The 27,122-nt window shown below is 42.9% G+C and overlaps 3 protein-coding genes across 5 annotated transcripts; 2 read left to right on the top strand and 1 right to left on the bottom strand.

The window, feature by feature from the left end:
• Positions 1-274: 274 nt before the first annotated feature.
• Positions 275-2,725, top strand: LOC133514549 (leukocyte cell-derived chemotaxin-2-like). Its single transcript, XM_061846337.1, has 4 exons — positions 275-376; positions 449-560; positions 631-782; positions 2,065-2,725. Exons 1-4 carry the CDS (start codon positions 340-342, stop codon positions 2,229-2,231), a joined length of 468 nt encoding a protein of 155 aa, XP_061702321.1. The 5' UTR covers positions 275-339; the 3' UTR covers positions 2,232-2,725.
• A 1,129-nt stretch (positions 2,726-3,854) lies between these two features.
• gga1 (golgi-associated, gamma adaptin ear containing, ARF binding protein 1) lies at positions 3,855-16,255 on the bottom strand. Its single transcript, XM_061847062.1, has 17 exons — positions 15,968-16,255; positions 13,124-13,208; positions 12,817-12,892; positions 11,211-11,309; positions 10,997-11,120; positions 9,562-9,662; positions 9,371-9,451; positions 9,120-9,257; positions 8,956-9,037; positions 6,599-6,712; positions 6,365-6,517; positions 6,202-6,266; positions 5,928-6,115; positions 5,475-5,698; positions 5,230-5,399; positions 5,037-5,147; positions 3,855-4,842 (listed from the first exon to the last, which is right to left on the bottom strand). The coding sequence occupies exons 1-17, from the start codon at positions 16,008-16,010 to the stop codon at positions 4,732-4,734; spliced, it is 1,965 nt and encodes a 654-aa protein (XP_061703046.1). The 5' UTR covers positions 16,011-16,255; the 3' UTR covers positions 3,855-4,731.
• A 1,417-nt stretch (positions 16,256-17,672) lies between these two features.
• Positions 17,673-27,100, top strand: LOC133514824 (MICAL-like protein 1). 3 transcript variants are annotated; one of them, XM_061846821.1, is made up of 15 exons: positions 17,673-18,235; positions 18,656-18,704; positions 20,286-20,427; positions 21,307-21,353; positions 21,469-21,611; positions 21,681-22,207; positions 23,209-23,254; positions 23,356-23,782; positions 23,950-24,075; positions 24,191-24,317; positions 24,412-24,502; positions 24,614-24,687; positions 24,811-24,925; positions 24,996-25,042; positions 26,155-27,100. In XM_061846821.1, the coding sequence occupies exons 1-15, from the start codon at positions 18,066-18,068 to the stop codon at positions 26,277-26,279; spliced, it is 2,256 nt and encodes a 751-aa protein (XP_061702805.1). In that variant the 5' UTR covers positions 17,673-18,065; the 3' UTR covers positions 26,280-27,100. The 3 variants fall into 3 exon arrangements, with proteins under 3 accessions (XP_061702805.1, XP_061702804.1, XP_061702803.1); XM_061846820.1 differs by having other exon boundaries at positions 23,353-23,782; positions 23,953-24,075; XM_061846819.1 differs by having other exon boundaries at positions 23,353-23,782.
• Positions 27,101-27,122: the final 22 nt, after the last annotated feature.

Genomic DNA, 27,122 nt, shown 5'->3' with positions numbered 1-27,122 from the left:
AATGATAAGAACAAATAAGAAAAGGACACAAAGGAAGGTTGATTAAAAAGTAAACGTGAATATTGAGTAGAACTGAGATTTTTTTTCTTTTGGTGCGTGAAAAGAATTTTCCTGTCTTGCTCAAGAAGAACTTTGATCCAACACCAGAGGGCCAAACTGCAAAGCAAAATGAGCCAACAAAAGCCAATCAAGTGCCTTGCCCAGTTTGTGTGTGTGTACATGGGTACCTTTTTGTTGACTTGACAAAATGTTCCCAGTGGGAATTTTGGTAATGTTGTAATCGGCCTGGGTTGTGGATAAAAGCTGAAACGAGCCCCAGCCGGAGTCACTGCAGTGAAGATGATGAAGAAGGTGGCCCTGCTCGCAGCTCTGCTGGGTCAGAAGCGTCTTGGGTGACTCTCAAAACCGCTTTCGGTCTTGTGCTAACCTTGTGTGTGTGTCTTTGTAGCTCTGGCGTGCGTTTGCGAAGGCGTGACCTTCGGCCAGCTCTGCGAGGGAAACCCCAACAACAACCGGAGGACATCAGACAGTTTTGGTTCCGGGCACTTCGGGGCCTCGCGGTAAGGTGGCCGGATCTGCCGATCTGGCGCAGAGACAACTGACTGATGCGTATGTGTCGTGGTCTTCCAGGAATGGCAGGTCTCACCAGGGGTTGGACATTATTTGCGACGACGGCTCCGTGGTCTACGCTCCATTCGACGTCACGCTCAACGGGAGACTCACCGTCTATACTGACCCCACAAAGGCTGCCATCAACAGCGGGATAAACCTAGAGGGCGAAGGTCAATGCCACACTCACATCTTCAACTTTACCAGAGCAGGAAAAAAAGTACTCCTGTGCTGTACTGGAATAGAAGTACACAATTTATGCTCAAAATACAAGACAGTAATCCCTCAAGCTTCCTACCATTTCCATACAAACACGTTCTATACCAGGGGTGTCAACCTCATTTTTCCCTCAGAGGGCTGTCATGACTGTGGAACAAAAATATTTAATCATCTCATCATATTTACAGGCGGCACAGTGGGTCAGCTGGTAAAGCGTCGCTCTTACAGTTCTGAGGTCCCGGGTTCAATCCCGGCCCCGCCTGTGTGGAGTTTCCATGTTCTCCCCGTGCCTGCGCGGTTTCCTCTCACATCCCAAAATCATGCAACATTAATTGCCGACTCTAAATTGCCCCTAGGTGTGATTGTGAGTACGGCTGTTGTCTGTCTCCATGTGCCCTGCGATTGGTTGGCAACCAGTTCAGGGTGTACCCTGCCTCCTGCCCGTTGACAGCTGGGATAGGCTCCAGCACTCCCCGCGGCCCTTGTGAGGATAAGCGGCAAAGAAGATGGATGGATGGATGGATCATATTTACATCATCAAGTTATGAACTAGTTTTGGAATCAGAAATCAAGGGTAAGGGTGTTTTTCAACTATTCACGTTTGGTAAAACACAAATGCTTGTAATGTCTCAACTTTATCCTTCATGACATATGATAATTTGAAATTTTGGTACAGATTTGTACAAGAATCACAGAAATTGATGCTCTAGATTTGGCTTCGCCAGCCACATAATATCGTGTGGTGGCCCAGATCTGGCCCCCGGGCCTTGAATTTGACACCTGTGTTCTAGACTCTTAAACACCCTTTAAACTCTTCACAGACTGTAATGCGGACTAGTATTGCATATATTTCATTTTAATGTGATGATCCCATGATGGGCGTTATTTTATTTGTGGTTTTATGATTATACAGGTACATTTAAATAAATTAGAACACACTATGCGAGGCCCTGTAGCTCAGTGGTTAGAGCACTGGTTTGATAAACCAGGGGTTGTGGGTTCGTATCCCACTGGGGCCTCCACTCCCTGAGAAGGGTTGCGTCAGGAAGGGCATCCAGCGTAAAAATTGTGCCAAACATATGTGCGTTCATCTGAGATGACACGCTGTGGCGACCCCGAAAGGGACAAGCCGAAAGAAACTTACACTATGCACATTTTTACGAAAATGACCAAGTATTTTTTCTGTGACTTCCACTGACCGACCTTCATCTTGACCGCCCGTTTTCCACCCTGCAGGCCTGTGCGTCAAACTCTTCTATGTGAATCCGGACCAGACTTCAGGACGTGTAAGCAAGGGCCAGCGTTTGGGTGTCATGATGCCCATGCAGAGCGTTTACCCGGGAATCACCTCGCACGTCCACGTGCAGATGTGCGACCGGAGCGATCCAACAAAGTACTTCTGAGGATTGGAGTGGGGGCACCTTAAATGGCACGTTGTGATTTTATTGACAGCGTCCTTTCAAAAATTGGCAACTAAACATGACACAACATTCATCAACTCGATAGCAAACGGGTAAACAAACTGCACAAAAATTATTTTTGCTTCATAACATCCTGTACAGGTTTGTGTTGTAGCCAATTTGTAGAAGAATAAAGATGTCACTGCATTTATGTGTGTAATGTTGTCATTTTCATGAATGTATTTTGTGCATTTTGTAGAGGATGCTGTCAGCGTCTTAATTTTGATATCATTTAAAATGTTTGCCCTTTAATTTGGAGCCTTTTGTTGCGTGCCCTTGGTTTAGTTATTCATCTTATTTAGTGTCAGAATGGATGTGATTAAAAGTGATCTTGGGAAAAACGGGCTTATAATGTGTCCGTTTTAGCAACAGATAAATGCAAAGCAGTAATACACACAAATTTTAAAAAAATTGTCCACTGTGAAAAATATAAATTGACTCGAGTCACAGTCGTTGGGAGACTCAACTGTTTTTTGTACTATAAATCCATTCGGTGGCCAAGTCACGCACACACTGGAAGCAGTCACCATGACTTCAGTATGATGCACCAACTTATTGTGTTATCGTTCAGACATTTTCTGAGCCGCTTATCCTCACGAGGGTCGCAGGAGCACTGGAGCCTTTCCCAGTTGTCATCGAGCAGGAGGCGGGGTACACCCTGAACTGGTTGCCAGCCAATCCTGGGCCACATAGAGACATACAGCTGCACTCACAATCACACTTAGGGGAAATTTAGAGTGTCAAATTAATTAATGTTCCATGTTTTGGGATGTGGGAGGAAACCGAAATGCCTGGCAAAAACCCACGCAGTCATGGGGGGCATGCAGACTCCACATAGGGGAGGCCAGGATTTGAATCCTGCTCCACAGAACTATGAGGCCAATGCCAACAGTTAAGAGTCCAACCCGTTGCCCCACCGCGCCACCCTGATATTAACCCTTGACATTCACTTTATAAAATTGTTCACATTAATGAGCACTTTTGCCACATTGTGTTGTGCTCAAAGCGTGGTCAGCGAAAGAATTAAATTCGCATCTCAAGGAACTACTTCCCATTATCAACTGCAGTATATGTCACTAGAGACCGAGCTATTTGTTTACAATTAAAAAAAAAATACAATGCATAGGTTTGCAATTACGCCCTCTTGTGTGTCATAAGAGGTCAGAGAACACAGGTGATAGGTGAAGCGCTAAGTTTTTTTTCTGTCGTTAATTTATCCAATTGATCTCAGGGTAGTGGTGACGTCATTGGAAACCGATACATTGTCACTTAAATTAAGGTGGTAATGTCCAGCTTGTTAATGGTGCCCTGTGATTGGCTAGCAACCAGTTCAGGGTCTCCCTCGCCTCTCATCCAGGCAGCTGTGATAGGCACCGGTACACCCGGGACGCCAGTGCGGATAAACGGAACAAAAAAAAAAAAAAATGGATGAGCACACACAACCTGCGGCTCAATTTTAACTTACTGTTCAATAACAACCTGTAATACTAAAATAAAATAGGGTACATGGCTGTTTTCATGTCATCGCAAATAGCTGAGAGCAAAGAGCACAAACTGACTAGTCCAGTCTTTAAATTAGTCCCCACCTCCACCAAAATCTTTATTATCCCTTCATCATATCTTAGCACTGCGTATGCTTTTGCAATGTCAAATATACATTGGTATTTACAAAGCAGTTGAACTAGAAGACCGTCGCGCTCAAATGAAGTTCGAGATGGACGCCAAGCGCCGGGTTCACAATTTGATCAGCAAACCAACTCATGCATTTTCAATTGAACTTTGCTCATGTCACGGTGAAATATCAAGAGCTCCGCTTTGTCACGCTAGAACCGAGATCTTGGCAAAAACCTCATGAATGTATATTTAAATATAGTGACACTGCAACATCCAGAACTAAACCATGTACTACAGAACAAATCCATTCCGATGTGCTAAAAGCTGAACAGAACTGAGAAAGAGGCACATATGGTAGAAAATACACAACAATGTCACAGTACTTTTTTTTTTTCTTTCATGACACAAAAAAAGGAAAGTCTCTATTGACGTGAGACAAAACCAACGATTCGGCAGTTTTGGGTTGACAAAAACTATGAGGAGGTAACCTGTCCTTTCTGTCTTGGCGTGTCATGACGGCAGAGCATGCAGAGGTGAAGGATAAAATCGACACAGTCGGACGTTGCGCTCGAGGCCGACGACCCGAAGCGCGTGTGCACATGCAGTAGTGGATGTCGGTTATTCATTTGTAGCAGTCTTTAAAAGAATGAGAAAACGGAGCGGTCGGCGAAAGCAAAGTGCGGGGGCACATGGGAGATCTTGAGCAGGAGGCAAAAGGTGGAAAACACGCAATCAAAAAAAAAAAACAAAAAAATCAGAGCAGGTACGGAGTGTTAATTGTAAAGAGCGGAGTTTGGTGGACAAGAGTCTGTCGGGTTGGATTTCGACGCTATAGGTTCCCCCACGTGTCTGGAGCGGGCCAGTTTTCAAGGGTGCCGCTCTCGCTGTGCTCCCGTTCACCCAAGGTGAAGCTCAATCTGTACTGCAGCTCAACCTTCTCCTAGAAAAACACAAACAGAGCAAAGGTGCTTTGGATGCTCCAGACTAGAGAGTCCACTTAAGACACAGAACTAATATTCAAGTGGTCTCGAAGAGGCAGAGATGCCACCTTGCAGCAGATTGCCTGTTTGATGATGAAACTATCTGGTAGCTTTCCCGGTCAATTTGGTAATAATGCTCCACCGAGAGGCCTACCTTGGCCGGGTTTGCCAGCAGCATGATCTGCGTGACAGCGGCAGTGGGAAGGATGGGATTGAACGCCGGAAGGTCCGTTCCGGACGGCGGCTGCAACTTTACCGCCATTGACTGCGGGCGGTGTAGGAAAAACAACGCGTCAAGGACTCACCACCCTGGCGGTGTAGGCCAAAACTAAGCGATTCTCGCCGACCTTGTGAGCAGAGACGTGCAAGCTTATGTTGGTGACGGGCACGGGAGCAGAAGACAGCATGGAGATGATCACCACCTGCACGTCGGGGCGTAATGGAGGCCCGTCGCGAGCAAAGTGGCAGAGAACCCGCAGACTGTGTCCGTCAAAGACAGTCACTGGTAACAGACTGCCTGGAAGGCGAATCAAAGTTAGGACAGCGCCGGAGGAACCTCAATAAGAATAATTAAAAAAACAAGTACACTTACTGGGTTTAATGGATTCTAGGGGTACAAAAACATCAGCCAGCAAATCCTCTACAGACGCCGTCTCCGTGTGCGCCAGATCAAAGGTTGGGCCGAGGCTGGGGGCCACAGAGTGGAGAGGGACTGGGGGGCGGTCCGAGGTGAACACCGGGATGGGCTTGGGGGCAATATTAGACACCGACTTGTTCTGTAGATCTCTCAGAGTTGGTTTGACCTGCTGCTTATCCCTACATGCAGACACAAAGACTGACTGACTCCTGTTGTAAATCCACTCAGTAACATTTGCTTTCATCACGTTTTACAGAAGAAAAATATCAACACAAGTATAATTTCATCTGTGCAGCTGTACTCTTTGTAGCTCATTTTCCAATTTCACAACTACAGACCTTTTTTTATGATACATGTTAGCTCACAAAACCACCATTTTAAGGCAAAGAAACCCCAGAAGACGTGTACCACTTGACGTGTTGGCTTTCGGGGGGGAGGGACTGCTGCAGCAAAGTCTTTCCCAGTAAGTCGAGTTCATCCAGTACCGAGCCTCTGGGATCAGAGGCGGGAGAAACGGGGTGCGATTGGGGGGGCGGTTCCGGACTCAAGAGGAGACTGGGTGCTGCTTGGATGTCTGCATCGATGCTGTCAGACGACTTGAAGGGGAAGCCAAAATGATTGAAAGTACAAATGTTGAGAAGAAAATCATACAAATGCAATCAATCACCACCCATGCATGCACCTGGAAGGAGTCCCAGGCCGTGGAGTCCCCGGCAGGGTTAGAAGTCTGTGTTCCTTCACTTAAACCTGTGTGCCACAATACCAGAAAAACGAGAACTTCATCTTCACGCCCTGAAGTGTTCCATGTTGAAAAGTTACAAAATAACGATCAGGGGTGCGCTTACCGAGCGACATGAGCTCATCGTCGAGTAGCGATATGCCGGTCTCCTGCGAGGTTGCATTGAGGCTGTCGGTGGGAGTGGGGAGTTCCGGGAAGGAGGGGGGCGACTGGGGCGACGTGTCCAGCCCGGACAGATCCAGCAGTGCTGTCCCCACTCCTGGGTCGAAATTTCATTTTTGAACACCAGACGCGAAATGAATACGTTCGTGACGGCTCACGTGGCGTTGGCTTCACCAACCTGTCTGTTTTTGTGCGTTTAACGCATTGTTGCTGTTCACAATCTCTCCTTTCACCTGCTGTTTGTACAAATTGATGACATGGGTCAGGCTGTCATTGGCCTGCAGAATCTCAGCTGTGGAGAGCAAAAGAGAAGATGCTCCTTATTGTCGTCGTCGTGTTGACAATGAACAGTAACTGCTTTTGGGTTGATGTTGTTAGGTACAGAATAGATACTTTTCATTGACGTCACGCCAACCATGTGAATTTGTTTAGAACGCCATTTTGGACGGCAAGATCGTGTCTACATATCATGGCTAGGAAACGATAAGTATATATACTGTAATGTTTTAGCCACGGTTAATGTTTGATTTTTTTTATCTTTAAATGTCCTTTGACAAATGAACACTGCAACCAGAGGCCATTGAGCCGCTCGTGCTGGAGTGAGGAATAAAGAAAGAAGCCACATGTGAAACTCGAGAGCAAGTAGTCTATTTATTATTAGATTGAGCTATAGTACTTCTCGTATACAGCAAGTGTGGTGTGATTGTGACTGCGTCGACGTCAGCAGGGCGCGACGAGACAGGAGGATGGGGGGGGCGAAATAATTATCACCCACGTTAAAAAGCTACACTTGGACTCACGTCTACGTTATTCAATAACACGACAGCAAGATCATAACATGGTGTCAGAATGACGGTAGTATAACTACAGACTCACGGGGAAAAAAAAAAAAAAAAAAACACGAAGACAACGAGGAGGCGTTTGGTATTCCAGCACATCCAATCTACCAGATGCGTGGCGGAGATTCAAGCAACACGCCGAACTTATGTTCACGGGACCGCTTGAAAACAGAGCTGAAGAGGAAAAGTGCAGTTTCCTCCTGCTGTGGATCGGCGATACAGGACGGGATGTCGGCAATACATGGACACTAATCAGAAACAAAGATAAGTTGCTAAAAACTCATTACGAACAATTCTCTGATTACCTCACTACGAAAGCAAACCCCCTATTTGTTTCACGAGAAGGCGCAACGTAACTGTGAGCCATTTGAGCACTTTGGGACTGAACTCAAGCTGTTGGGTTAACCAACTACAGTCAGAGACTGCATACTTTTCACTACCAACTCACCGGGTGCGCGCGAAAAGTTACACAGCTCGGGGCCGGTGATTGCCATAGCCCGCTCCCACGTGTTAGCAAAAGTGCAGCTAAAGGTTATGGCTAGCGACAGCCACGAGGGTCGCATTATCCACTGCAAACCTGGAAAACAAAGTTTCACTGTGGGTGCTAGGAGGCATATTGACACCCCAGACTCCGTAAAGATATTAAACAAGTGTGGAGGCTACCACAGTAAATTAGCTGAATGCCCAGCAAAAGGTAAACAATGCCTGAAGTGTCAGACCCCTTTTTCTGTCCATTCTTACAACCACAATGAAAAACCATGATGAAAAAGCCGTAACACGCTTATACGCAACCCAACATTCACAAAAAGATCACTAAAAAACGCGAGTTCTATTCGAGTTTTGCCGTCCAGTGTTTGTCGTAAACAAAAGCCATGTGACTCATGACGTCACGTGAAAGGTATCTATAGCCGCTGTCCTGCGGTGTTTACTCGAAGTTGCGATTAGTCGTTTGTAGGGTCAGATCAATGGGGGGCAGGAGGGCACTTTACAGACAACTTCTGTTGATGAGGTTATACTCGTTAGCTCAGGATACCTCATCAGTTAATCACAAGAATGTGTACAACTGTGTCAACATCCAATCTGCTGCTATTTTTGATAGCCATCCTTATCCAGGAATTACTCATCCACTTTAGCTGTAGTCAAACAGTAATGTGGCTAATTTAACTTGCCCGATTAATATTTTTTTTTTCCTGAAATATTCAGGGTTTGTACATAAAATACTTTTATTGAAGTTTTGTTTTAGGTTATGGTGAAGCCCGTTATCTTCCAGTCAGCCATTTTGGAAATTAGCTCACTGTTGGATGATGATCAGCAACAGAGAGCTGTAAATGCATTTTTTTTTTTACTTTTTAAGTGGAAGCACCACTAAACAATTGCAAAAAGTTGCAAAATGTGTCTAGGAAAGCTAGAGAAGGCTACATACTGCCAACAGTGCAACAGTATGTCCCACAATGAAAACATTTCCAAAATGGCTGAGAGGAAGAGGATGGACTTAACTTTTTTTTTCCCGCCTTTGAAATAACCCTTCAAACCAATTAATTAAACTACAAATTGTGAAAATGCAACTAACTTAAACTATTTAAAATGTTTTAAAAATATAAAAATGTGGTGTCTTTCTCCGTTGCAGATTTCCATCTTTTGTCAATGGGCCTGAATTGTAAATGTGGTTTTATTGTATGGGAAAAGCAAAGCTCACCTAAAGCCTCATCATTATCCTCCGTATCGCTTGCCAATCTGAATAGTGTGGGTCTCATTTTTTCGCAGCGCTGGTAAAGGTCCTGTTAACACGTGGATGCTTATGATCAAAATTACATTTTTATATGACAATAGAAGATTATAAGCATGGCTCTTTGCACTCACCTGTAAGAGCTCAGAGTTGCTCTGATTTGTGGTGTTGGCGTCGTAGTCCTGCAGGAGCTGAGTCAGCAGACTGATGCTCTCCTTTACCTCCTGGATGGCGCCCTCGCGCTTCGACACCTTCTCCGCTCGCTTCTGATCCTACAACAATTTAAATGGTGGGACAATTTTAATGTGGACTATTTATTTTACATTAAAAAAAAAAAAAAACAAGGGAACAAACTGCTGTTTTAGACTTGGGGGAGGTGGGTTACCTCTTGGACCATTTCCTTGATGAGTTTGTTGGCGGCTTTCAAGTCTTCAGGATGCGAGCTGTTCAGCAGGCGAGACAACATCTGTCAAAGCCAAGAGAACCTTTCAAATGAGGTGAGGGCAGTCGTGGCATAGGGGTGACAGACGTCGAAAAGTCCAATCACACCCATTTTGATGAAGACAGGGTTCATACTTTGGACTTTTCTTCATCTTCAAAAATGGCATTTTTAGGTCTAGGTGGAGGAAGATTGGGTAGTTTATCAGGTGGAAGTTCTGGGTCTTGTTTGATAATACCTGGAAAACAAAAGAAAAACAATTCATAGTCATTTCATTTTCCAGGCTTAAAGCCCCAGTGTCATCCCTATAAACATTCTAAAATAGATATTGAAATGAAAACTATATATACACACCATTATTCACTCCAATGTCCATACGAAAAAATAAATATGAGCGGACAGCGCGTCATTCATGCGCAAAGTTACGGAAGTGTCATTCGACAACATCTAAGCCATATTGGCTGCATCTTCTATCCGTGATGTCACACTGGGATATCCGCCATTGAAAACACGCTGCGCCACCTACTATGGGATACGAACACGCCCCTTCTGAAACGAAAGCTCTTTTCGAAGAAGAGAACATCTCACAGTCGAGTGAAGTGACTGGGGCAATATTACCCTATCGTTTCGAGCCATATTTAGATGATATGCGGATCACTTCTAACTAACAACAGACTCCCAGACATTATGTATGAGTCAGCCCAGCCAAAGAAGCTCGGCCGGAGCCGTGATCAGCGGACACAGCGCCGACGAGCACATCGACACGTTTAGCACCTCTGACTTACGGGCCCGAATCTTTTGTTACGTTCTGAAAGGATTACGTCCTCCCTCCAACGATTATTTTTTTTAGTAGCTCTATATAAACCAACCTGTCATTTGGAACCCACAAAGCTCTCGTCCTTTGCACCCGCGCAATCCATTTTTCACGACGAATTGGGTCTCTTGGAAACTTATGAAGGGTAAATCCATCCTCCCGAGCGTTCGAGCAATATCCAGCAATGCAACGAGGCAGCATTTTGGCCAACACGAAGGAACAAAGAGCTACCTTCCCACAGGTAAAACTAATGGAAACAAACGAGTTCGCTTGAGTGCGCTAGTGCCCTTTACGTCTCTTCCTGCTTCTTGTCGAAAACAAATCCCTTAAGAGGATTTTCATGCCGGGAGTTACAAAAAGCCACACACGTCAAAAGTCATGTTTTGAGGTCAAAAAACACATGGGTCCATACCGGCTGCCGTTTTTTCATTAATAACATACTAATCATGCATTTCATGACAGTGGCCCTTTAATTATACTGCTGTTAAATTTTTACAGTTTGCCTTCAAGTGTAAACATTGAAGTATTTGTCCAACAAGCTGTCATAGCTGTCCTATTAGTGTGCAGAAGTGTCATTCAGTCATGGAAGCCAATAGTGGGTCGGGGGGTGGAGGGACCACTAGTGAGAAAGTCATTGTACTAGCGCGCCCTAGTCATTGTACTAGTGTGCTGCACTGTTACTCGTGAAGCCAGTGTACTATGAATCTTCAAATGCATATCAAATAAAATGATTTAATGGCTTTCCATTCACCTCCTACCTTGTTTCTTTAGCATCTGATAGGCGTCTACAATTTTGGCCTCATCAGGTAACCCCAACGTCCAGCCATAGATCAACTCCAAGACCTTCTTTTTCACCGGCTCCGGTGAGCGTGAACCCAGGTACTGTGTGAGGACAACAACGCACTTACTACATGGGAAGTACTATGCAGAAATGTGTACAGGCGAGACCTTCATGACAATAGGACATCTTACCTTTGGCGAAACTACTTTGATAAGCTCATTAAGAAAGCGGAACTTGCCCACTTCACTGTGAAAGCGTTTCCCACAGTTTTTCATACATGACTCCAGAACCTGGCGGAGATGCATGCGTATTAAAATAATGTGCAAGGAATTAAAAGCATATATAGTAGTTACAAGCAACCTCCAATATTTGCAAAGACACCAGCAAAAAAAAAAAAAAATCATGTTAACATTGGATCTAATTGGAACATGTAAGTGTACTTTGTCTATGGCTAGCGAGTGACTGCATTAAGCTGTCGGTCCTTTGACACCATATGCTCAAGAGAGGATTTATCTAACTTTTTTCCCCAAATCAGTGTTCTGTATGGACCTCACAGAAATGGAAGGTAGGGAAGAGATTCTGCCTTCACCAGGTGTAACTTTGCTGGGAGCTGACAGAAACGTTAGTATAAATAGTGGAGTCTGATATTAACTGTCTGGGTTATTAAATAAAGGAAGGCCACTCGCAGCGTACTGGTAATTAGGAGTGTATTGGAAAGTGAAGGTAGTCGTCCAGTTTTTTTATTACAAAAATGAAAAATTGGGATAGCGGGATTACTATTCAGTTACTGGTCCATAACATTCGTAGGGGGGCAAAATTGCATAAATTTTGATTGTTTTCCAAAGTAAAGCTGATTTTTGCTAATTTATTTTGATTAAACACAAAGATAATCAGTCATCTTTTACGAAGGATGACTGAAATCTGAGAATATTACCATTTGAGAAGCCAAAATTTGGACAATTTAAATTTAAACTACGTCCCTAAATGATTAATCAATTATCAAAATTGTTGTTGATTGTGTGAGTTACTCAATTCATTGTTGCACTTCGACTACATGCGCATTACATCAAATCAGATTTGGGCCTTTGAGGCTGCAGTCTAAATCCAGCCCAAAGAGATGATAGGCAGACTTAGCCGGTAAAACAAGCACATAAAGGTGTCACATCAGGCACGGGTAGCTAGATAAACCGGATCCAAGTCCATTGGAAACATCGGGATGCCAGGGAACAGGTCTGAGACCCAACACCCAATACTTGTCTTTTCCTTTCCTGCAGTGTTCTGTTATGGCTACGCTATGTTGCAGCATGTCTTTTTAAAAGAGCCTGCTGTAAACCAAGTGTACCGCTAATCGTGGAAGTAAATAAGTGCCACCAGGATTTGAATTTGAAATGTAAAGTGATCACATTTTCAATAGTTGCTACAATTTGCTCTCTAAAATTCACCATCTCTGCCACCAGGCAGGGTTACTTCAGGCCAGAACCAAATAGCCAGCCAATCCAGTTACGCTTTCTTAGTATGTGATGTCACGTGACTAAGAAAGCGTAACTGCGACTGGCTGGGTGTTCAGTTCTGACCTGAAGTAACCCTGCCTGGTGGCACAGACGGTTGAATTTCAGACAGCGAATTGTAGCCAGTTGAATTGTTAACATTGAAAAGTTACAGTGAAATACAACTATTAAAAATGTGATCAATTCACAATTCAAATTCTGTTTTCTGTAGCATTTCAAATTCAAATCCTGGCAGCACTTATTTACTTCCATACTAATTTCCACAAACGGTTTTGAGATCGGATTTTACCACAAGCGCCTGCATGGCCTCCCACTCCTGCGGAGATTGGATCTTGTGAGCCAGCAGCCTGGTGGCCAGGTGAGGTCTGCAACACAACACAAAATCCAAAATCCAAGGCTCGTACAACAATTGCATCGCAACATGCAGCCGTGTGGCCTGACAAACGCATCATTTGACTTGAACCATTGTAATGGCGGGATTTTAAAGGCTCTTTTCATCCAGCAAATGAATTGTTAAAAGTTAACTCATTTGTGTGTCCTTAGTGGTGGATAAATAACTTGTTCTGATGCAACAAGGCCTTGCTGCCTCCTCTTACCCCTCCAAATCATTGTTGAGCTGTTCACAGAACGCATTGATGCTGCTCCAGTCGGTTTCCCTATTCAGTGGGTTGGTTGCTCTGTCTGTAATGTTAAACAAGCAGAAAAGCAGAGGCCGTGAATGAAATTGTTAATTTACTAAATGATAAGTAGATTGCTATGAAGTTACAGAAGATGTCAAGATGGTAGAATGTTGTATGGAGATAATCAGACCGACATAGAAGGTGTCCATCTTACAAAAAGGTGAGCGATACAATAGTCAGCTAAACGGGAAAGAATATGTCACAGCGCAGCGCAAGAACTTTTTTTCTTTTTATTGATCTATTTTATGGACTTGGTTATTGTTCATATAAATCTTTACTGTAAATAGTAAAAGAGAGCTCTGTATATTATTTTATAGAATACCATTATCTTTGTCATGTACTCACAAGAAATTTGTTCTCTGCATTTTACCCATCACAGTGAACACACGCACTTGTTTGTGGAACACACTGAAGCAGGTGGGGCAATTTAAGCCCCCACAAAACAGTTCAAGGTATCAGTGCCTTGCTCAAAGAAACCACAACCTTGAGTCTGGGAGATGTGAGTGGATGGTCCAGTCGGGGTCTTTCAGTTATGGCTGGCGAGCTTAACCATCAAGCTGCCATTACTACTACATTACTTAATTATTTCATTTTAATTTCCAATCAGTCTCATATTTGCTTGAGTTATATAACATTTCTAGATTAGAAATGCCTCCCGATGAACTAGTTTTTGCAGAGATGTGAAAATGTTTTCAGGCAGTGCAAGAACGCCTGCTCAAATTGGGCCACGCTGTTTTTCATGAGATATGGCCTAGAAATGTTTTCCATACAAATAAACTCTATTTATGACTCAACTACTGCGTAAGCAGAGGTCATTGAAAGACCTTCCTTGGCGCTAACACTGGGAGGAACGAAACCCAGTCGTAAACGGAAGACCGCTTGTACAACTACACTACACAGACTACGTTCAAGCAACACTCTAAAACTGTAGTTCACAGACCTTGTCCAACAAGTACCACCTCATAATATACTCGGCCCTTCAAGTCCTACCATAATGACCAACAGTGAAATACAAAAACAAATTTTGATTATTTTCATTACAGGTAGTAAATGCAGCTGTAAAAAAAATATCCTCACATTGCTAGTTAAATGTGTAACTTCCGGACTATTATATGTGGTCTGTCATTTTCGTTGCCAGCAAGTGTGGTGTGTGGGAATGTCGCTGGTTAACAGGCAATAAAAAATATAAAAGATCAAATACTGAAAAACTTTACTTTATACAATCAGGGTTTTTGTGGCCAACCAGAACTGATCACTAATCCGAACACAAGATGGAGCAATGTGTCCATTTAAATATATATTTGTGTACTAAATTGCTTAAAAATATAGATTTACAATACTCCATTTGTTCACCTATTCATGGCAGTGAGGCATAAGAACCGAGAGAACAGATTAATGGACTTCTACTTGATGGAAGGTAAATGCACAAATTAATGAATTGACTTTTTGTGTATTTTTTTTGTCGGTGTGCAGTGAGTTTTTTACTGTAAAATATATCTCTTGACTCAAAGGTTGGAAATCACTGCTCTAGTCAGATCATGTATTCTACTCAGTCAGGTTAAATCAACAGTGACAGAAGTAATGGCTGCTAAGTTAATATAGTTAAATTACTTCTACCACACTGAAACTTTAGAGCATAATTTGACAGAACGTCAGCATTTTTACACACATTTGCTAGCACGAGCGCTTCCACTAGCTTGCTAGGCCACATAACGTTTTTACGTGCTTGCGAGGTGTATGATATTTAATGTATGTGAACATATCTAAAGCCAGGAAGAGAAGCCAATTGTACTTTGGCATTCTGTATTGGAAGGATCAACTCAAACTGTTCTGATTTGGCTCCTCGTATAGTTTGACATTAAATGTTGAATTTCTAGATACTAGTTGCTCTTGCTATGGCATGAAAACATGAACGTCGTACCAGGGCGGCACCAACTCCCAGAGACAAACTAATGTTTTGTTACATACAAATGTATTATATACATTGGGTCAGGATTTGCTGCTGTTCACTCTGGGTTTACGGTTGATCTGTAATTATACTAATTTTTTAAATGTAGGTTTTTTTTTCTTTGTACTTATGCTTTGTGGTGTTATGGCGTAATTGTGTTCTCAACCTTGGAAATACTACCTCAGTGGGTTTTATTTTCTAGTTAAAATTGGTTTTGATTAATGGATAATGCCAGGCAGAATAATTAAATGCTCTTTCACTAGATGACAAAGTACATAACCTGTGTATCCAGTTTTGTGTCGTTTTCCTTTTCGCACTGTGCCCTGAGATTGTTTTGTAGTGTCAAATGTATAGGCTTGAGCAAACAAAAATTGCAACAACAAAAATAAAATTAATGTATGAGCTTCTCACAGCGAGCAGCCACCCTTCGTACAGTAGCGTTAGCTTTGTCGATGTGTACGAATCGGTGTTTCGGTCAAATCCAGAACTTTCTTACGAAGTCAACGGCTGCAATATACTTAAAATAATCCGCGTTAGTTGGACCTAGACTCCCCGACGTCCTGTCACGTAGCACAGTGCAAATAAACCAAGTCATGAAGCTAAAACAACGCCAATCTGTGCTGTGTTGACAGCTGCCAGGTACAGGTAGCTCGCGAGCTAGGTTAGCATCCTGTGTGTCACGGAATAGCCTGCAGCATTCGCTACCCGCTTACGCGACACTGACAGCTCACACATAGCGTCCAAATATTATATTGTGTATGTCCCGTGACAATCTGCAAGTGAAACGCGTTTATTTAAGCGCAAATACTCACTAATGCGAGACTCCAAACTCTCCGTATCGGGGGGAGCAGCCATCACAGCGAGATTTATGTCGTTACGTTCCTGCGTCTGCCTTGTGACGAGCTACGTAACGTCACGTAAAGTACGCAAGGCAAGTAGAGGCGGATGCAGTACATTCGAGACATATTTAATTGTTGAGATTTTGATTAACGTATTCTCATAACCATATCGCTGACATTAAAAATACCTTACGATATAATGTATATATGATTTGTAATTTGTAAAAAAATAGTTCGGCTCTTGCTCATACCGGTGCTCTGTTGAATTACGTCACTGTACCGGAAGTTTGGAACATTTCTAATTTAAAGCTACAGTGAACTGAAAGTACAGTACGACGTTATCAAATGTGAATATTGCATTTGATACATTTTCCACTTTTTTCAGTCAAATGTTGTGATTTCGAATTTATCAAGCTTTTCCTTAACTGTTTGACTTCGCCCCTAAAAGAATGCTCTAATCTTGTGGGTTAATACTATTATTATTATTATTATTTCTTGGGAGGAGACAAGCTTGTTATACAACATGAAAACAATCACATACAGAAATGAAACATTTTGTGTTTCCATTTGGTGTTTCTGATGCTATAACATTGCTAAGTATAATTATTACACAATATTGTTATAGGAAGTGTGTTATAAGAGATCACCAGGTCGACCCCAAAGGCCACATGTATTAAAGAAATATGAAAAGGATTTAAGGATCCTTTCCAAAAATTAGAATAACATTTAAAAAAAAGAGCGACACGGTGGATCAGCTGGAAAGCGATGGCCTCACAATACCGAGGTCCTGCGTTCAATCCCGGACCCGCCTGTGTGGAGTTTCCATGTTCTCCCGGTGCCTGGGTGGGTTTCCTCCCACATCCCCAAAACATGCAACATTAATTGGAGACTCTAAATTGCCCCTAGGTGTGATTGTGAGTGGGGCTGTTTGTGTCCATGTGCCCTGCGATTGGCTGGCAACCAGTTCAGGGTGTACCCCGCCTCCTGCCCGTTGACAGCTCGCATAGGCTCCAGCACTCCTCGTGTCCCTCGTGAGGATAAGCGGCAAAGAAAATGAATAGATGGATTTAAAAAAAAAAGGTCATCAGTGATAGGAAGAAAGAAGAAAATACATTTTTATTACTAACTTTAAAAGGTCATTCGAATAGGGAAAGTTAAAATTATATTATGGATGGCTATATATAAATAGGGTAACAGTGACAAAAATGGGTTATTGCATATTGGTATCTGTGTATAGTTCGATCTTTCATATTATGCATAGATAGTCTATAATTATTGCCGAATATATTTTATATATTGATAATGAAAAACGAATGAGGATAGGGTCACGTTTATGAGAACAGTTTTCCCCCTACTCCTTTTCAAACATGTAAATGATCAGGTATGTGTAAACTGTTAATTTATTAGTCATGTTTGTGATGATTAATTCGATACTGTTTTCAGTTGTTTTTTTTTTAATTTTATCTTAACTTTTCCAAAATTACTTTATTATAGTTTCTTTTTAATTGTTTATATTTAAGTGGTTTTATACCTATTTGAAATAAACACGGAAAATAAAACCCGTATGAAGACTCAACTCGTGCCGACTGGCTCAAACAGGCAAACCATCGAAAATTCTAGCGATAGCGATTTTGTCTCCCCCTAGCGGCAACTATTATGTACTTCGTCCAGTGTGGAGCGGAGCAAGATGGATGGACAGTCACTGAGGGAATTTTTTTTTTTTTTTTTTTTTTTTGTTTCCCTTCTCATTAGTTGCGGAGTAGTGCTAGCAAACGAGCCTGGGTGTGCGCTTCATTTGGACTTTGTTCCTGTTGTTTGTGTTGAAAAATGACTCCCGTGACTGGATCCTGGAGCGGCCAAGTTGTGTACATTCGGGAATGACGCGAAAAATCGAGTTTGGTAAACTTCCTCGAATGGCGTTTTTCTCGAGATAATCGTTTTTAAGGTGGCTACATTCGCCCTCGTTCCCTAATGTCAGTGTGCTAAAACTAGCCGCTGAGCTCGTTTCCTCTCCTCCACGTTGTTCTGTTGATGTCTCGTCTGTCATGCCGAGGCGGCCCTCATTCATGTGATGAGGTTCGGTGGCACACATGACACGATGGCATCGAGAGAGGTTTTGCTCAACTGGTGCAGCCAAACGTGCGCCACGTACCCACGAGTGGAAATCACCGATTTGTCCAGCTCGTTCCGAGACGGACTCGCGTTTTGTGCCATCATCCACAAACACCGCCCAGATCTGATGTGAGTAGTCAATATTTGTGTTTTTGTGGAGGAGGGAGCTGAAGTAAAGTACATCTGTAGGTGGGCTACAAGGGGTGATGTTCCCCCCAAAAATCAGTTTGTTCTAGCATGCTTTTTAATCTGGTTCTGACTGACTGGCAAATTGACTAATCGCTTCACTACTCCCTAATCTCGCTCCTCGACATCTTCTCTTCCCTTTACAGTCAATAAGATTAGGGAGGTTTGTTTTCGTGTCTGTGTGTGTGTGTGTATGTGTGTGTGTGTGTGTGTGTGTGTGTGTGTGTGGTTACAATGAAAGAAGTGAGCTCATTTGCTTTGTAATCTTTTTGTAGACGTTTTTTTGTGTTGCACTTTTTGTGTTCCTCAATCAGACCAGTTGTTCTTTTTATTGACTATATTGTTTCTTTCAACTTGATCCAGAGATTTCAAATCCCTCTGCAGAGGCAATGTTTATGAAAACAACCAACTGGTAAGTCATTTGCACACAATGGAAGCATCTGTCCCATTGAAGAAACATAGAATATTCCCAAGCAGTATGTGCCATGTGCCCTCCATTTACTACAAATAATGTACCTTTTGTGACGTAGGGTGACAGACAGAACTTGGAATGTTTTCCTATTAGATAGTATCATCGACCCGTGGATCCACTTTTTGTGTTCTTTATGTTTGATGGTTTGGTGTTTGTGATTTTAATGAATGACAATGAAGTTATGGGAAAGAGTAGTGGAGGCTAGACTCAGGACATAAGTAAGTATCTGCGAGCAACAGTATGGTTTCATTCCTAGAAAGAGTGCCACAAATGCATTATTTGGCTTGAGGATGCTCGTGGAAAAGTACAGAGAAGGTCAGAAGGAGCTACATTGTGTCTTTGTAGACCTAGAAAAAGCCCATGACAGAGTACCAAGAGAGAAACTGTGGTACTCCATCCGCAAGTCTGGTGTGGCGGAGAAATATGTTAGAATAGTACAGGACATGTATGCGGGCAGCAGAACAGCGGTGAGGTGTGCCGTTGGTGTGTCAGAAGGATTTAAGGTGGGGGTGGGACTGCATCAGGGATCCGCGGTGAGCCCCATCCTGTTTGCGGTAGTAATGGATAGGCTGACAGACGAGGTTAGAGTGGAATCCCCATGATGTTCGCAGATGATATTGTGATCTGCAGTGAAAGCAGGGAGCAGGCGGAGGAACAATTAGAAAGATGGAGGCATGCACTGGAATGGAGAGGAATGATTAGTCGAAGTAAAACAGAATATATGTGCATGAATTTGAGGGGCGGAGGAGGAGGAAGAGTGAAGCTCCAGGGAGAAGAGATAGCGAGGATGGACGACTTCAAATACTTGGGGTCGACAATAGAGAGCAATGGAGAGTGTGGTAAAGAAGTGAAGATACAGACCCAAGCGAGGTGGAACAGTTGCTGGAAGGTGTCTGGTGTTCTATGGGGCAGAAGAATCTCTGCTAGGATGAAGGGCAAAGTTTATAAAACAGTGGTGAGGCCAGCCATGATGTACGGATTGGAGACGGTGGCACTGAAGAGACAACAAGAACCAGAAGTGGAGGTGGCAGAAATGAAGATGGTGAGGTTCTCGCTCGGAGTAGCAGGTTGGATAGGATTAGAAATGAGCTCATTAGAGGGACAGACAAAGTTGGATGTTTTGGAGACAAGAATAGAGAGAGCAGACTTCGATGGTTTGGACATGTTCGGAGGCGAGAGAGTGAGTATATTGGTAGAGAAGGGTGCTGAGGATGAAGCTGCCAGGCAAATGAGCGAGAGGAAGACCAAAGAAAAGGTTGATGGATGTTGTGAAGGAGGACATGAGGACAGTGGGTGTTAAGAGAGGAAGATGCACGAGATAGGCTTAGATGGAAAAAGATGACATGCTGTGGCGACCCGTAACAGGACAAGCCGAAAGAAAAAGAAGAAGTTTGATGTTTGTGATTTTAGAACGTTAAATGACAAAAAAAAAAACATGTACCTTGGCGTGGAACCACTGTTTTACAATATAATGAATGCAGAACTCCCTTAAGAGTCTTCCTCCATCAAATCTCCCTTCAGGCCTTTGAGGTTGCGGAGACAAAGCTCGGCATCCCTGCGTTTCTGGTCCCGAAAGAAATGCTTGCCACCGAGGTGCCTGACCATTTGAGTGTCATCACCTACCTCTCCCAGTATTACCACTACTTCAGCGGGTTATCCAGCGGTGTGTGAGAAATCATCTTTCTCTCTCTCTCCCTCTCTCTCTCTTTGTTTATATTTGAAGTTGAAGTTGTGCTGGCAGTGAAAGAATGAGCAAAATGTACTCTGGATGTAAAGTCTAAATCCCTCTGTTCAAATGCTAGTTTTTTCCTGCGATATTAAAATAATATTAAAAAAAAAAGATCAAGTTAATTTCCTTCAAGGAAAAACACCCTTGAAGAGCTGAACGTTATTTGTGTATTTGGGGTTAATCAGCGACACTTAAAGTAATGTCAAGTGTGTCCTTACTCCCGTTTAACATGAGTATAAATGTGATTGGCTACTTCCGACCACAACCACATTCCCACTTCTAAAACGATCTAACCACATGATCGCATTTGTTTATTTATACTTCCCCCCTTTTTTTTTTTTTTCAAATGAGATGTGAATGGTATAGGTAACATTAAGGGTAAAAAAAAGTTTAAAGAGCTTTATCTTGATCAATATTTTTTTAATATCACAAAAAGACATTTTACCAAGGGGTGTGTACACATATAGCTACTAGTATATCTGTGAAGATGAGAGGCACTTCCTTCTAATTATGTATTTATTTAAAAAATAAACCGCTATGGAACATAGCTATAAGGGCGTTAACTCCAGTGCTGTACTTCAGTATCCATTTTAATTACTGTATGCCAGTTATGTTTCTACATAACCACAATAGAATATATTGTGTTTTTTAACATCATTACTTTTTTTTCTCAGCAGCTTCAAAGCCGCTGTTTTCCGTTCGACTATTCTTTGCCACTTCCTGTTAACCTGCGTCTGGGCCCTGCTCAAACCAAGATGTTTTTTCACAAGTGAACTTTATTCGTCATTTACATTTCCTCTCTTGACTTTGCAGCCGGTCCTTCCAGTTCGAGGTCATCACACATCAATTTGCCACACAAGGTGATAAAATCATTCAAAACCTTTAATTAAAGGAATAAATTAATTAATTAATTAATTTAATTGTTGATTCGCTCATCTGCATTTTGAAGGGGTAATGTTCCTTTCTTGTTTTCAGCAATTAGCCACTCTGCCTGCCGGTGAAAATAATCATTGTGTTGACACAAGTCTCCTCAATGTGTGTCACATTTGTATCAAACCTGTTCATCTTATTCAGAGATATGTAATCCGCGGAGAGATCTGGCATCGCAGTTGTTTCAAGTAAGTGCGCTCGTTTCGGGCTATTATTGAGTGAACATATTAAGCTGTAACAACTTTTGTGTTTTTCAGATGCAGTGTGTGCCACTGCACCCTTGCGGCAGGCTTCTACACTCCAGGAAAAGATGCCGGCTGTTTCGTTTGCTCGGACCACATAACGGATGGTCCGAAGAACCCATCTGATGAGAAGTTTGAGTTATGTGAAGATTGCACGTCTCTTGATGGATTGAAGCTCATCGGTGTCACTCAGTGCTCGGAGGAAATAAAGTCACGTGATGGACCGGTTTATGAACCAGTGGCGAGAGAGCAAACAGCACAGAACGAGTCATCTGACACACAGAGAAACATGTCAAAGCCACCGTCTCCTCAACTTGTCCCGGTAAGCGCTGTAGAGACAAGTGATGGCAAGGAGGAATTGCTGTCGGTTGTGGCAGGAAACTGCGAGCAGAAGGAAGAGGCAAATACTGAAGAGCCCTCGGAGTCATCATCACCTTGGATACAAGCGACTGGAGGAGGTAAGCAGCTGGAACCTGAACAGATGTCAGTTTCTGTCTCTGGGCCCGAGAATCATCCTTCCCACACACTGAGCAGCACTTCAGGTAACAAATGGCAGTTGGCACTTACATAGTTGTCAAATTGTTTTTCTTTTCATACTTCATGCATATTTGAATGAACGTACGCATTTAATAGTGCTAATAAACATGAGATTGACTTTTTCAGTGCACCCTAGACACCGTGTATGGATCAATCCAGAGATCCACATTGATTATTTGCTCTGTATTACATGTAAAACAGCCATTACTGCGCCTTCATTGTTGCTCTTGTTCCTTTTATTGAAATTACTTTCTTTAAACTTCTGATTAGGTATTTATAGTTTGATGATGTATCCATCCATCCATCCATCCATCCATCTATTTTGTACTGCTTCTCGAGGTTGGGTCACGGGGGAAGTAGCTTCCGCAGGGATACCCAGACTTTCCTTTCCCCGGGCCACTTCTTCCAGCTCTTCCGGAGGGATCCCAAGGCGTTCCCAGGCCAGGCAAGAAACATAGTTTCCTCCTGGGTCGTGATTGGGGTCTCTTTCCGGTGGGACATGCCCGGAAAAACCTCAACAGGGAGGCGTCCGAATTAGATGCCCCAGCCACCTCATCTGGCTCCTCTCAATGCGGAGGAGCAGCGGCTTGACATTCAGCCCCTCTCGGAGAGCCCGGACACCCAGCGGAGTAAACTCATTTTGGCTGCTTGTATCCGGGATCTTGTTCTTTCGGTCACGACCCACAGCCCGTGCCCATAGGTGAGGGAAGGAACGTAGATCGACTGGTAAATTGAGAGCTTCGCCTTTCGACTTAGCTCTCTCTTCACCACAACGGACCGGTGCAATGTCCTCATCACTGCAGACGCTCCACCGATCCATCTGTCGATCTCCCGGTCCATTCATCCCTCACTCGTGAACAAGAGCCCAAGATACTTAAACTCCCCCACTCCCCGGAGAGGGCATGCCACCCTTTTCCAACTGAGGACCATAGTCTCTGATTTGGAGGTGCGGATTGTCATGATGATGTACTCTACTGGAAGTTACGTTATTTATTTTCTTGTGTAGGTAGTTCCAGTGTTGAAAGTCAGTCTTCCGCTTTTTCATCTCGCATGTAAGTGAACTGACATTTTTGTCTTTGCATTGTACATAACACTTACAATGTTGACTCTGTATAATATATTGCAATCCAGACAACCTTTGTTGTTCTAGCAGAACTACGAAACATCCTGTGAAAAGCAACCATCCGTGGCTAGGAATCATCCACCCCGGACCTTGGACACAACTGCCTCCCGTTCAATCCCCCGGGCCCCCCATGCATTCTAAACGTGGTCCGAACGGGCAGTTTTATTGGTACAGACCAAGAGTGCCTCCTCCCAATCCTTTTGGTGAGGACCTGGACGAGGAGGATGGGGTCAAAACCGAGCCACATCTCAAACACACTCACGTTGGAGTTAGCCGTCAGCATAGTTGCTCAGATTTGGGAAAAAACAGTGCCCTCCCAACGACCTCTGATGTCCAAGAAAGAGTAAACAGTAGCACCGTTTTATCAAGAAGTCTTTCTGTACCGGCTGTCAAATCTGCAAAGGTTCCTTTTGACATAACGGAGGATAACAAACCGCTCTCCTCATCACAAATGAAGGTATGACAGTAGGTTCCACTATCAATTTAATCTTAAACTAAAGTTTCCCAAATGTTCTAGGTTATTAAATAGGTTGTTTAGGTCATGGATGTTTTATGAAACTGAAGATTACAGTATACATATTGTAAGTGTACGGTACATACAGTACATACAATATTTCTTTATAGCAGGTTTGCAAAGAGAAGGACCATTTTGATGCAAAAACGGAAATGCCCAAATCAAGTACGTGTCAAGCTCTCACATCTGGACGGACCCCCGCTCCTGGACATGGCTTCCCACTCATTAAAAGGAAGGTGCGATTTGAGCCTTGAATGGTTCTTTCCCCCTCCCAAAACAAGGCAGAATCACTAAATTTGCTCACATGGCTCACTAATTTGGATTACACATAACATGTTTGTTGTTTGACAGGTGCGGGCGGATAAGTATGCACCTTCTTCAGATCCGAAGGTGGAGACAAGACAAGTGAAAAAACAGCTCGAGGCACTGGAGGAAAGAGGCGTAGAGCTGGAGATAAATCTCAGACAGTGCAAGAATGGTTCATCATGCATTTTCTTTTCAGTCAGCTGTGTATCGTACGCACTCTGTAAAACACTGACAGGACAATACTTATATTTCTTTTGAATTTTTAGACAAAGAGGAAGAACATCTGGTGAATGAATGGCTTGATCTTACCCACGAGAGACAATTTCTGATTCGGCGAGATACCGAGCTAGTTTATCTGTAAGTAGCTTTTGGGATCTTACATCTCAATGTAGAGATGCAAGTATTCACACTCCTGTGTGTCAAGAAACAAATCTAGATCACGTTCACATTGAATTGATTGTGTGGCAGGACGAAACAGCAAAAGTTGGAAGAGAAACAGGCAGACGTGGAGTATGAGCTTAGACGTCTCCTCAATAAACCAGGCGAGTTGACATTCCTATGCGTGTCGAGTATTATGCAGTATGTAGTGTGTACAGTCTGTCGCAAGACATTCTACCCTAACTTTTAGCTTTTTCTGTTACACTCCATGGTCTTTATACATTTAGAGAGCGTCTGGAGTCAAGAAGATCGAGGTCGAGAGCAGTGTCTGATGGCCGAGCTGCTTGTCATCATCGAGCAGAGGAACCAGATTGTTAGCATTTTAGATCAAGACAGGAAAAGGTGCACCGAGAATAAAAAGTATATTGCAGTATATTGGAAAAAGTATAATGCAACTTCATTTCCCAATTAGGGAGCGAGAAGAAGATGCAATTTTGGGAGAGATGACCAAGAACCAAGGTGAGAATATTACCTTTTAATTGCTTCAGGATGATGTACGCTCATGTATGTTTGGCACAGTTTTACGCCGGATACCCGTCCCGACGCAACCCTCTGCATTTAGCCGGGTTTGGGACCAGCCTACAGGTTGCACAGGGTTATGCCCCCTATCTGGCTGCAGATAGTCAAATAAAACCAATAAAATAAACAAAGTCAGCACATCAGGTACACAATTGACATACTACCTAGTCTATGTTAAAGTTAAAGTTAAAAGGGTATGTGGGTAAGTAAGGTTATGGCGATATAAAGGATATGGAGATTAAAGAGATTCAAACCACAATGGCTCCCACTCCAGTAGTTGAAGGGTGAGTCCACTTGTGCAGTTTCCTGTCCTCACGGTCCTCGTTGTACAAGTTATGTAGTTACTCACGTTTGATGTTTCTTCAACAGCAACACTTTGATCACAAACGCGTCTTGTTGTTAGGAAGCTAAGCTAAGGTAGGATGGGCCGAGAAGCAAGTTTAAGTTGAAGGTTCCACTTGCCCAACTTCCTATAAGTACTCAGTCCTATCGTTTGATGTTTTCCCTCTCAGCGAAGATTTGATTACGGACGCGTCTTGTTGTTAGTGAGCTAGGCTAGGCTAGGCTAGACCGAGCAGCTTCAACGCGAACGATACGGCTCCAATTTGGGTACTAAGATTTCCCAGATGTTGATTTTAGACAAAGGGCGTCCCACGTCGAGAATTCACAACATTCGGTCCTAATTCAGCAGGATTTATTGAAGTACGATCGGGGGGGGCCAGAGCCTCCTCATTTAGCTGCCACCAGTTCGGGAAGCGGAAGCGACGGTGCTGAGGATGGAGCTGCCAGGCAAAAGAGCGAGAGGAAGACCAAAGAAAAGGTTGATGGATGTGGTGAGGGAGGACATGACGACAATGGGTGTTAGAGAAGAGGATGCATAAGATAGGCTTAGATGGAAAAAGATGACACGCTGTGGCGACCCCTAATGGGACAAGCCGAAAGGAAAAGAGGAATTGATTGAGGATATTGTCATATGATCAAGGTTATGTAAACAAATGCATTAATGTATATGTGGATTATTTCTTTATTTATTTGGGTGTGTCTCTCCTCAGAGATCCAGAAAGAAGGAGTGAAAGAGCTCAAGAAGTCAAAAGGAAAGTTCAAGCCTTCAAAGGTCTTTAAGAAGTTGAACAAGAAAGGCGAGCGCACCAAAGACCCCTTGGACAAAAAGAGCTGAAGCGCTGCAAGACCCGGCCAGATTTAATGCAAGCAACAATTCCAAGACCACAATTTAACTTCATCTTGTTCATGACGATGCGTCGTCCCAGTTTACTATGAAGTATGGTTCGACTGTAATCTGAATGCAAATTAAGTTTCACACTGAGGAATGCATCACAGTCACAAGTACAGCTTTTGTGTCAGCCTAATAGCATAATTGCCCGTCAATTACATGTTTTTAACAAGAAAAACCAACAAATCCCCCAAACAAAGTGAGTCCAGTTACTGCATTTATTTTTTGTTTCCATTTTTTTTCCAAATTTCTGCCGTGACATGGATGAGTAAGTATTTACATGCACATAAAGAAAAAAAGCCAATTTTTTTTCAGGAAGAAAATGTACATTTTTATTTATATTGTGACTGTAAGTTTAAAATGACATGGGTAATTATGCACTCTATGTAACTATCAGTAAGCAAGTTTTCTCACCAATATAAGTGCATCTCATTAAATTATAATACTGTATCATGAAACTCGTAATTTCAATTGTTCAATTCAAAGACAGAAACTCATATTACAGACTGTCACGCCATTATTTTATTCATCAAAACCTTTCAGATAGTGTAAAGCAAACACAAATGTCACCATCTCAGGGAATTTGAGTATTAAATTAGTTCAATAAAATGTCTGAATAGTATGTTCTCATGTGTTTTGTTGTATAATACGAATATCACTTTTTTGGGTCTGTGCAGTAGGTTTAATGTACTTTTATACGATGTTCAGTTTTTTTTCAAGACACTTGTATGCGAGAGAAGAAAATAATAAATATGTACATAAATGTTCCCCGAACTTCCATTTATTAGA

This window comes from Syngnathoides biaculeatus, chromosome 16 (assembly GCF_019802595.1).
Source record: "Syngnathoides biaculeatus isolate LvHL_M chromosome 16, ASM1980259v1, whole genome shotgun sequence".
NCBI classification, from domain to species: Eukaryota; Metazoa; Chordata; class Actinopteri; order Syngnathiformes; family Syngnathidae; genus Syngnathoides; species Syngnathoides biaculeatus.
The sequence above is the reverse complement of the archived record's forward strand: the minus strand, read 5'-3'. Positions and strand labels throughout refer to the sequence as shown.